The sequence below is a fragment of the Haliaeetus leucocephalus genome, unplaced genomic scaffold (assembly GCF_000737465.1).
Source record: "Haliaeetus leucocephalus isolate CR32 unplaced genomic scaffold, Haliaeetus_leucocephalus-4.0 Scaffold238, whole genome shotgun sequence".
Lineage (NCBI taxonomy): Eukaryota > Metazoa > Chordata > Aves > Accipitriformes > Accipitridae > Haliaeetus > Haliaeetus leucocephalus.
In genome coordinates this window covers 77,613-88,764 of record NW_010972674.1, presented here as the reverse complement: position 1 = coordinate 88,764, position 11,152 = coordinate 77,613, and the positions used below count along the sequence as shown (strand labels likewise).

Below are 11,152 nucleotides of genomic sequence, written 5' to 3'. Positions count from 1 at the left end.
AGTCATTAGGGCTAACATGTTATCATCTCACTGTGACTCATGAATGCATTTTGCCTTACTGTATGTGGGATGTCTAAATAAATTCTCTCCCTACTCATCCCTTCAGCACCAGGTTTGCATGAAAGTTGCATAGCTGAAGGTAGAACTTGACTGTGGTGGGAGCTACGATAAGCTGTCCTGTGTGGTCTGTGCTCTTGTTTAAGTGGACTCCTTTGGTGCTCTGCTGATACTGCCATCTCATTCCCTCTCATTTTTTAGCAGTAATTATTTTAGGTTCTGAGTTTCCTGATTTGTCTTGCTCACACATCAAATAAGAGCGTAATATATTTATTCACTAGAACCATCTAGCTTCAGACAGCCCAGTCCTCAGGTTCGTGATATGCAGTCTTTTTCCAAAAACCAGTTTATGCTTTGTGAGACTCTGTAAACTGGATGGGTGCTGCCCTCAGCTGGCGTGTCTGACATTAGCGTGGAATAAAGGCTCCGCTGCTTGGAGCTTTTGCAAAAGTTGTACAAATTCGAATAAGCCAGTGAATACTAACACCTGTTCTGTTTGTAAGAATTTTTAAGGCTGAACTGGGCTTTCTCTGTGTCTGAAACATCTCATAGAAGATGCAGTCTTTTACCTTCCATGAATAATCCATGCACATAGGAGCCTTCTCTGGGTGGAGCTGTTATATCCTCGCGGTTTTTCTTGGTCACTTCCACTGAAAGACACATCTTGTCCAGTGGCCATTCATTTCTTCTGGCCATGGACTGCATGATAGCGGTGAGGAAGGACTGGGGATTGAAGAATCCTGCCAGCCACACTGTTGCAGGCAGCACAAAGTCCATTGTCCAGACTTCCAGTTCCTGGAAAACAAAACCAGCAAGGTACTTCAGAGTGAAGCATGGCCTTTGAGCAGCAGAATACTACTTTGAGATATGACATGACAAAAAGCTGATGCTTCACTGTGCCTAACATGAGCTTCAGGTAATATTCCAGATGGGGAGACTAGGATGGAGGTGGTCTGTGATGAATAAATAGCAGATTTCACTGCAGCAATGAAATTTAAAACTGTTAATTTGGATTGCAGTAAATACCTATTATTTTTTTAACAAAGCCACACTTTAAGTAGATGGTTTTATTAAATATTTTTTTCTTCTGAGACATATAAAGTTATGATGGGGTTAGCTAATATTCTTTTGAAACAGTGATATACTCTAATGGTGAATTGTTTTCAAACTTCTGCTCTCATTCTTGGGGTAACAGGCCATTTCAGGTACTTCAAACTGCTTAAATTAATATTGAAAAATAAACCAGTTAACCACTGTACACTGATGGAGGTGATTCCTGGTCTTCTGTGGTATCCGCTTGCACCCTAAACTTTAACTTTCACAAGAAATCTGCTCACCCTAATCCGAAGGAGCAGGTCTGCATACCAGGCTCCTAAGCTAAGAAGAGAAGGATAGGCATAACGTGTCCAGGACTCGGGAACGTTGTCGTAGAAGAGAGCGTTTGCCAGCTCTTCCATATCCGATGTAATCGTTAGCTCTCCCTTTAAAAAAGAGAAAAGTCTGGGCAGTTTCATCTGAAGAAAGCAAGACTGATGGAAGTATTTGGTCTCAAACTCATCACGAAGCAGGAGGCTGGTACCATCTGGCTGCACCCAGCACAGTGGAATGTGTAAGAGTGTGAGCAAGGGTAGCCAAGTGCTTTGTACAAGACAAGGTTCGTGAACGAGCAACAGCCATTTGCAAATCATGGGAAATTATTTGATAGAGAGAGGTGCTTTCTAGGCAGCTACCTAATGCATACCTTTAGTCCCAAGTCCAACTCTTTCAAAGATCGCCTGATTTCATGGGTCAAGATGTTCATTCTTTCACATTCCTGGAAGGCAACTACAACATACGGGGTCTTGTCCACTGCTTTCGCCATGACCTCCACCATATTGAATGGCTCCGGCAGCTTCTCAATAATCTCGTCTAGGACTGACTTCACCTGGGAAGAATAGGCCATAGAACTGCTCTTATCTAAGAAAAAATGCTGTGGGTTAACAGTTAATTAACTTGGTAAGATTTTTCTTTTTCTGCCTTTGTGTTTTGCTGTGCCTCCTCCCCTGTTACTGATACTCTGTTATTTCACTTACTGCTCTTGTATCTTAAAAAGCTGCAGCTCTTTTTCGATAGCCAAGAACTGAAGCCATGGAGGCTGTGAAATTCAAGTGTAAAATCCAGGGAGTCAGGAGGAAGACTTTTTTTTTTTTTTTTTTTTTTTTAAAAGCATGTGTTTTTAGTAGTTGCCATTATGAATGGAAGTTAATAAGCCTGCTCCATCTGCTGAGGGCGCAGCATGTAAGCCACATTTTGCCACTGGCACATCTCAACCCCATCAAAGAGTAACCTTTCTGAACACTGCTGACTTTTGTAACCACACCATGTGTTCAGATGGAGTGAACACAAAGAAACTGCTGGGGCAGCATTTCAGCCCCTTCTTTTTACCCTTTGCGTTTCTGAGAGATGCTGGAGGAGAGCAGCTAATGGTCTCATGATCTGTGTGACTAGCTGCCTGCCTGCCTGGGAACTAGACTGATGCAAGAGCAGGGAAGAGGGGAGAGAGCTGCAGATGGGATGAGGACAAATAGACAGCTGTGGCCAGTACTTTGTCTGCCCTGGGCTGCAGTAGCAGTGCTGCCTTTGCAGCAGCTGTAGAGCAGTGAAGCATTTGCTCGTGTTCAGTTACATTACCAATGCCAAAGACTGGCAGAGTTACTGAAATGGAAAGGAGAGCCTGGTCACAGAGAAACCAAGTGCAAATATACTTAAATAAAAACCTGACTGCAGCGTTTCTCATGAGCTCTGTGCTAGCAGCTCCCCTTTTTCCAGGCTGACAGTTTGTAGCATTAGGTACTGGGCTAGAATCACACCTCCACTATCTTGCACTGATGAAAATCAATTATTACAGGTCATATTCTTCTGTCCATTGTGTGTGGGCCCATATCTGTCCTCCCGACCTCTGAACTGTTATTGTGTAGTGTAAAACTTTGCTTGCCTTTTCTTCTCGGGAGACACCTGAGCCTCCTCCAGCATCTGATTCTTTGGGCTGCATTTCCAAAACCGTCCGAAAAAGCCTGTCCGAAGTGACAGTCAGGAACCCAATTTCTGCATTGGGGTGAAGGCCGTACAAGTAGGGGCTCTCTGGTGGCAGGTTGTCATCGATGTACTCGTGATAACCCTAAGCACAGGGCAGGCGCTGACATTAGTTTAACAGATACGTACAAAGGAGCGTGAGTTTCACTTCAGCTTTGAAAATACATCATCGCTGTTTGGTGGTGGTGCTTCACAGCTAGCTGGCGTTGCTTATTCAAGATGTTTTTTTTACTCACGTCTTACCTAAGATTTTCCCTTACCACCCCAGCCACAGGAATTATTTTTGCAGCTATTCTCCATGTTTCCATGGGATTGAAACTTTTTTTCCCCTAAATTCCCTGCTGGTTAGCACGAGGGAACTCTGACTAGTGCACATTTATCCAGAGCAGTGGTTTTCCACAGCAAATTGCAGTGTTAATCTTTCTTACCTTGTAATCCAAGCTGGGAGGGATCAAAAACCCTGGAGCTAAGTACACTTCCCCTTCCAGCATCTCCGCACGGATGTATTCACTCAGGTAAGTCCGACACAGTCGGCGGTCCCAGTCGTCTGTGATATGCCCGCCGTACATGATTTCACCAAATAGGTACCGGAGATCATCCCATGGTACCTACAAGGAGAGGCTCACTGTGGGTTTTCTGTGTGGCTCCCCAGAAGTCCCCTGCAGCCTGGGGAAGCTGCACACAGCTGTAGAGCTGTGGGGCCACGGAGCAATGGCTCCTGGGTTGGTCCGTCCAGCATCTAGGGAAGTGACAGGCCCTGGACCCACAGAGGCTTGATGACAGAGTGAAGGGGAGCAAGGCAGGGGACCTTGTCTCAGGGGTCTCATGTTTGCCCACAGATTTCACCTTGTCCCAGTATGGACGCAGCCAGCCATACTTTGAATCCCCATCATCCCGTCTTTATTCAGATCAACATTGATCATGTCTGTGAAGCCAGGTGAAAGCAGGACTCTCCTAAAGGTGAGACCTCAAGCCTACTTGTTGCACCTTCATTCTTGGGGCAGGCTTTGTCTTTTAGGTGGAAAGTAATTAAAAAAACCCAACCCAAGAGAGCACCGAGGCATGAGCCAGGGCAGGCACTCCTCCCAGCCTGGTGCTGAACACCCGCTTTCCACCCAGCTTGGTTGCGCTGAGGACTATGCACCTTCACCTGCCAGAGTGTGCAGGCAGCTCCCCAGGGGAGGAGGGGAAGAGCTGCTGGCAACGCTGTGTTTCCTCAAAAGAAGGCATTTGTGCAGCAAACTGATGAATTTTTTGAAAAAGGTTGCTTGACAGTGTGATTGTGCTGAGGTATGATCACTTTGTAAGTCCCTTACCTTGGGGTTGGCCTCCAAGTAATTGTACAGGACATTAATCGATATGGTCAGGTCACCATTGTTGAAGGGGTAAGATCTGTTCCAGCCCTGAGTGCCAAACTTGCGTCGCTCAGCCACCACCGCGTGGAAGTAACAGAGCGCAAACAAGATGCATTTGAACTCAATTTCTTTGCTGCACATCTCCAACGTGTCCTGCAGTGGAATAAAATGAGAGTGGGTTTGCAACTGAATAAGTGAATATCACTAGCAGCCATCCCTCTATTGAAGAAAATTAACAGATGATGGCAAAGGAGAACTGAAGGTTGTTTATTAAAAAAAAAAAAAAGCGCATAAAATTATCTTTTAAAGATTTGCTAGTTGGTTAATTTTTGCACTCGTTTGTAAAAAAATTAGGAATACACATACACATATACACCCCACTGACAGTTGAGGTGGCTTGTTTGTGACATTAAGCTGCAGCAGCTTGACATTCAGCCTTGGGAAAGGTGCCAGTGATTCGGCATCTTCCCTGGTTCAGAACCCTCAGGCAGCTCTGGTTAACCTTAAATCACGTCCTGACAAATGGGGGCTCTGAGCACCCCCAGGAGGATGTGCCTGGGGGTGGGCTGGCTCCTGGCACAGCATCCGTGTCTGCAGTGATGCCCCCAGAGATGGTCAGCCCGTGAAACCCCAGGGACAGGGTGAGCTGGACACGCTGACCCAAAACGGTTGAAAGGAACTGGCTGTGCACAGCATGACCATGGTGGGGGAGAGCAGCATGGTGGGGCGAGGGTACCTGGGCGAAGAGGTCGAGGGCTTTGTGCAGGTTGGCATACATGCCCGTCGGCGGCTCGTTGGTGATTTTGATGGCGTTTTCCAGCAGTCCCTGTGGGATGATGTGAGCCTCCGGGCTGGGGGCTGGCTCGGCACTCATGAACACCCGGTAGTCAGCATGGCTGCCCAGGCTGTACTGCTCCACTCTCTTCTCCAGTGTGCCCAGCCACCGGGCCACCAGGTGGATGTTCTGCAACAGGAACCCCTCCGGTACTGCTTGGGCTGAAGTACAACCTCGGGCATCGCTCGTCCCCCCAAATTCCTACTGTGGCTCCACAGAGAGCAGGTGCAGCGCAACATGGCACCGCTTGGGCTGGGGACACCCAACTGTCCCAGACAGTGCCACTGGCATCACGTGGGGATATACCATGAAAAATCTTGCACCCCCATAGAAGGGCTGCCATCCTCTCTGAATGACCTCCTGTGCTTTTCACCTCCACTCTCTGTTGCTGGTCTCCTACTCTGTGGCCCCTCTCCAGTTCCCTTGGTGCAGGCCGGCAGGGCTTGGTGCACACCCAAAATCTGTCCGTCCTGGATGTTCCCTCGCCTCCTGCCTTGCTCATGGCAGTGCAGTGACAGTAAGGGGTCATTGTGCCCCCCCCACCTGGTGGTCCTGTGTGTCCCCCACCACTGCAGGGAGCAAGGGGCACTGCACTCCCCACCTCCCGCCTCCCCTGTTTCTCTAAGCCCCCCCGTGTCACCTCCTTGCCCCCTTCCCGCTGTTCTCCTGCCTCTGCCCCCACCAAGGACAAGCCTGGACCCGGCCACTGCACCAGCTGAGCCCTGAGACTGTGCGGGACTGCTAATGCAGTGGGACCTGGGGAGTGGAGCGGACCAGCTGCTGATGCTCCCCGAGCTCCAGCCATCCCAGGTGCCACCTTAGTGTCAATGGGGATGCTGAGGCTGGGGGAGCCTGGGGACCCTCTGAGCCACATCTGGCTGTGTGCCGGGCTGTGTGCCCCGCTGTGCGCCCCAGTGCCCCCCACCCACCTGCAGGATGACCCACTGCCCCTGCGCGGCTGCCACCTCCAGGGCCCGTTCGGCCACGGCCTCCTGGCCCTGCCCCAGCGACACGTTGTGGATCTTCCCATTGTCGATGGTGAAATTCAGCTTTCTGCCTGGGGAGGGGAGGAAACCGTCACGAAGTGAGATGCCGTTTTCGTTAGTATTAGAAAGAAGATGGGGCTGTGCAGCTCCAGCCATTCGTGGCTCAAACCAGCAGCGGCATGCAGCCCTTGTGAGCTGGTGCCAGCGGAGGAGAGGGCAGCGGCTCACCCACGGCCTCCACGTCTTTCAGCGGGTCGACGCCAGGGGAGAGAATGAAGAACAGGGGCGTGGAGGGGCTGCTCTCCTTGTACGCCTTGAAGAGATCCACGCTCCTTCCTTCCACAAACTTGCTCCCCATCTTCTCTTCCACAAAGTTCCTACAGAAAAAATAAAACCATAATGTGAGTTAGGAACAAACGTGGTCACTGGGCGCAGCTGGGGCAGTGACACTGTGGGTCTTTTGCCAGGAGCGCACTGTGCTGCGTGCCCCGGGCAGGCGCTGGCGTACCTGATAGCGTAGGTCATCCTGTCCGGCCGCATGCACCGCAGCATGCACAGCTTCTGCAGGGCTGACTTGTTCTTCCACTCCTTGGGGAACACCTCCTTCTCTGGCACCTCGGACTCCACAAACTTCTTCCATCGCTTTGCCGAGCCCTCGATGTCACTGTCCAAGTTCTTGAACTCTTCCATTTCTGAGAGCACCTTCAGATCCCCCAGAGAAGGGCTGAATCAATCCTGGGCTCTGCTCGCCCTCGGGCCCCCCATGCTGGGGGTGTCCCCACGGAGTCATGTGTATGTGGGGATGGTCCTGTGCCACAGCCAGGCCCTGAGGGGTCCCGCAGACTTGCTCCACCAGCCCAGGCAGGCTGCCAGACCTGCCCTCCACCGGACACGGCTGCGTTGGGGGTCCCAGAGGCATCCCTCAGGTGCCAAGGCTGCCTGGTGAAACAGGGATGCTGCGCGTGGGCTGGCGGGGCATCACTTGGACACTCCTGAGCTCATGGGCGAGGAGCTGGGCACACGGGGACACTGACAGTCAAAAATACTGGCGAGACGCAACCTTGCCAGCTGCATCCTCCTGCCAGTGCGAGCAGCCCATCTCCCCTTTCCCTCAGCCCCCCGGGGTGAGCGGGACGTGCAGAGGAGGGGGAGCAGTGGGACAGGCTGTCTCTGGCGCTCGGTCGGCTGAATGGCTGACCCTACCACCTGCTGCAGGGCTGAGTGCGGACCCCCACACCGCTGGCACGCTGCCATCCCACAGCCCCTGCCAGGGGCTGGGATTTGCTGGGTCTCACCAGCCGCAGGGGACAGGGAGGCTTTGCGGACCCTCCCGGCTGCTGCAGGTGACCCCAGACCCACTGTGCTGGGTGCCATGCTGGCATTGCCTTGGCACAGCAGGTGACTGTGTGGACCAACCTTGATGCCACCCCAGCCCTGAGGCTGCAGGAAGTCCACGGGGGATGCGACGCCGGCCTTGGAAGGGAAGCGTAGAAGAAAGTCCAGCTCCTCCAGGTTCACTTCTTTCTTGATTGCCAGGACCTGGCAAGTTGAGCGTGCAGTGTCACAACCACCCCAGTACACACAGCCTCAGTGCAAGGGGCTGTGCTCTGGGCAGAAGCTACTGAGCATCCAGCAGCAGCACAGAGGTAAGAGAACGACCTATCTAAACCAACATAAACTCACATACAGTATTATACCACAGAAGTCTCAAACATTTGCACCCATTACCTGGAAGGCAACCTGGGCCAGGAAAATGAGTTTGTCTCTCTCAAAGAGTCCCCGTGCGGTGTACATATAGACTGAGTAGGTGATCTCATCTGTTAGGTTGATCACCCTTTGCTTGATGTTGTCATCGGCGGCTGTGCGCTGAATGGCTTTCTCAAAGACTCCGTTGAATGCCTGAGGAAGAGCCAGGTGAGCAGCTCAGCGCCCGGTCTGCTGGGTGTTTTGTTAGCAGCATAAATGCTGAAACACCGAATCTCTGAGATTCCCCCAAACCCTGTCCTGCCCGTCCAAACCAATTCCTCTACCTTGAGAGAGAACTGGTAGATGGGGTTGATCTTGTTGAGGTCACTCAGGATGAAGTACAGCAGGGATGCTCGCTCTGCCGCTGGCCTGTAGTTTTCTCTAGCGACATTTATTTGGACTTCGGTGACTTTAGCTTCTTTCACCTTGACACACAAGAAGGTGGGTGTTATCCACCATCCTGGCATGTGCTGAAGCAGCACCCAACCTCCCACTGAGCGCCAGGTGCCTAGCATGATCTGGGAGAGCTCTCCCACTGCCCGCGGCATCGCAGGACTGGCTTTGGGGCAAGCTCACTTACTTTTTCCTCAATTTCTATGGCTGTGCGCTTTGTTGTTTCCAGGTTCTCCACCAGTGCTGTGTCCCCCAGGAACTCCCCCCCAGCAGCAGACAGCCGGGCGAGGAGGGAGTCCTCCAGCTCCTTCAGCTTGATCTTGAACTCGTTCTGGCTCTTTGTGAGGTTTGCCTACAACACCAGCACCCCGGAGAGATGCGTGTCATTCAAGAGACTGTAGGAAAACTCTGGCGTCAATCACCATGTTTTTCATACTGTCACCGAAGCGCTGGTACACGAGGAGGGTGGACGTGGCCCCTCCTGGGACATGCTGTCACCCGCAGAGCGAAGCGGTGAGCGTGCCTGTGGCAGCGCCAGGCTCTGTGGGGCAACGGTGGACCCACAGCCACCCACGTAGACAGCACGGTCCGACTGGGACTCGCTCAGCTCTCGATAAACAACAGCGAGCTCACGGAGGTGAGATCTCACTGCTCCCTGCCAGCAAAGACTCCGCAGCTCCCCCAGGCCACTCTCCGCTACCGTCTCGCCGGCAGCCGGGTTCATACCTTCAGGGTCTCCAGGTCTGGCCGCTCTTTGGCCACCACAGCAGCCAGGAGCTGGTCCTCCAGTCCCTCCCGGGTCACCAAGAAGTTGATCAGGGTGCACTGAGCCTGCACCTCTGGCTTGTAGTGAGGGTTGGAATATTTGGTGTGCAGAATCAGTCGGAAGCGTGGGTGATATTCCACTTCTTTATCTCCTATCCTAATGCATCTGTTTAGTTAATTAAACAAATTACATTTCTGTACACTTAGCAGTAACTCATCACAGACAGAAGCCCTCAACCCATATGCTGTTCCCGGCTGCTTAAGATGTATCTCTCTGGTTGGGAAAAGGCATAGCAAGGGCAGAAGTGCCAAAACAGCCCTGGCAGGGCAAAGGCTGGAGGAACAGAAGAAGCTGGAGGCTGCCCTGCCCACAGGCCCACCATGGCCCTTCCAGGCTGATGCTCCTTGCAGGGTCCCTGCCATGAAACGAGTTTGCTCCCACCTCAGAGCCCCATCCCTGCAGTCCTGGGGGACCAACCCTCACCAGATCCCAGGGATGTGGTCAAGAAGGTCGGTAGTGTCCAGGGAAGGCAGCACTGCCTGCAGTGGGGCTGGCAGCGCCGAGTGGGGCAGGGGAGATGGGGCAGGGATTCTCAACAAAAGCCCCATCACAGAACAGCTTCTGTGTCTGCCAAGAGAACCCTCTCAGTTTATCACACTTTATTGCAGGTGCACCAGGGAACATGCTCTTCTTAAACCACTAAATGAACCGGACTCTTCAGAGTAGAATGGTAAAAAATGTCACATCAACTACAAGTGTCCCCACTGGGAAATACCAGGAGAAAACTAAGGCATGTAGCCAGACACTCTCATGTGCATGGGGAAGGATCAGGCCCCAGATGCCGTCATGCAAAGGGGCATAAATTGGCATTTTAGGGCAGCAGTGGTTGCTCAGAGCAGGTGAAACTCTTAGGCACCAGAGAACAAGGTGTGCTGACCTGCCCTTCTTGGTGGTGTTCCTGCCCAGCAGGTGGTCCAGCACCGGCTCCATCGTCTCACCAACGTCCTCGATCAGCAGCGTCTGTCCTTCGGAAACCGCCTGCTCTATGGCATCCAGATAGCTGCAGCCGAAAGGAGAGGGAGGCGCGGTGTGGGGTGAGCGTGCGCGCACTGTGGGGAGCTCCGGTGAGCTCGGGTGAACGTCCGCCAGCCGCTGTGCCCTGGTGGGACCCCCGCGGCACTGCCAGCCCATGTTGGTGTTGGGTGCTTCCACCAGCACTGCTGCCCTTGGGTGTCCTGACTCTGATGGGGGATGCGGGTGGCCTGGTTTGCAGAGCTCCATGCCCCTCTGGTGTCAGGCGAAGGGGGGGGCCGTTCCAGCCTGAGCCTGTGGCAGCCCCGCAGCACCCGACCCACCTCCTCTGGCCCAGGCGGATGGCCCGCAGCTCCTCCCCGTATTTGTTCTTGATCCACTTGATGCCCTGGAGCTGGGCGTCCACGACCAGGGGCCACCGCTGGGTGTTGCAGAGGATGGTGGCGTTCTCAGTGGATGTGCGGTCGCTGGGCAGCCCCTGGTTGCTCCAGGCAGCCACATCAGCGGTGTCGGTGAGGAGGCTGAGGGGGTCCAGCCCTGGGGTGATGGGGATGGGCACCTGCCAGGGAGGGACCGTTGGGCGCCTGGCCACAGAGGAGTGGGAGCCCCTTGGTGCCAGCAGACATGGAGGGAAGGAGCCCAGGCACCCAGGACGGGACCCGTGGCCACTCACCGCCAGCCTGCTGAGGAAGGGGATCCAGTGCTTCTCCAGCAGCTCGGCTCTGTAATTCTTGGTGAAGTAGCCAACGTAGGACACGAAGGCAGAGACCAGCAGCACGTCTCCACACAGTGTCTTCTCCTGCTCTCTGAGCATCTCCACTGACTCAGCCCAGCGGACGTTTTCGGACGCCAGGCCCCCGATGAGCCTGGGGGAGGCCAGAGGAGACAGTGGCTGCTGGCTGCTGTGGTG

The 11,152-nt window shown here is 53.3% G+C and overlaps 1 protein-coding gene across 1 annotated transcript in view; it reads right to left on the bottom strand.

The window, feature by feature from the left end:
- The window catches only part of DNAH17 (dynein, axonemal, heavy chain 17), a 39,157-nt gene that overhangs the window by 1,060 nt on the left and 26,945 nt on the right, over positions 1 to 11,152 (bottom strand). The window contains exons 62-79 of the mRNA XM_010568084.1: positions 10,916 to 11,108; positions 10,566 to 10,801; positions 10,148 to 10,270; positions 9,171 to 9,375; positions 8,632 to 8,796; positions 8,336 to 8,476; positions 8,034 to 8,204; positions 7,722 to 7,844; positions 6,814 to 7,007; positions 6,534 to 6,682; positions 6,249 to 6,376; positions 5,221 to 5,448; positions 4,446 to 4,637; positions 3,558 to 3,737; positions 3,032 to 3,214; positions 1,799 to 1,981; positions 1,395 to 1,538; positions 627 to 852 (exon numbers count right to left, since the gene is read on the bottom strand). Of these exons, the coding sequence (XP_010566386.1) occupies positions 627 to 852; positions 1,395 to 1,538; positions 1,799 to 1,981; positions 3,032 to 3,214; positions 3,558 to 3,737; positions 4,446 to 4,637; positions 5,221 to 5,448; positions 6,249 to 6,376; positions 6,534 to 6,682; positions 6,814 to 7,007; positions 7,722 to 7,844; positions 8,034 to 8,204; positions 8,336 to 8,476; positions 8,632 to 8,796; positions 9,171 to 9,375; positions 10,148 to 10,270; positions 10,566 to 10,801; positions 10,916 to 11,108 (3,164 nt within the window). The remainder of the gene's footprint in view (positions 1 to 626; positions 853 to 1,394; positions 1,539 to 1,798; positions 1,982 to 3,031; positions 3,215 to 3,557; positions 3,738 to 4,445; positions 4,638 to 5,220; positions 5,449 to 6,248; positions 6,377 to 6,533; positions 6,683 to 6,813; positions 7,008 to 7,721; positions 7,845 to 8,033; positions 8,205 to 8,335; positions 8,477 to 8,631; positions 8,797 to 9,170; positions 9,376 to 10,147; positions 10,271 to 10,565; positions 10,802 to 10,915; positions 11,109 to 11,152) is intronic.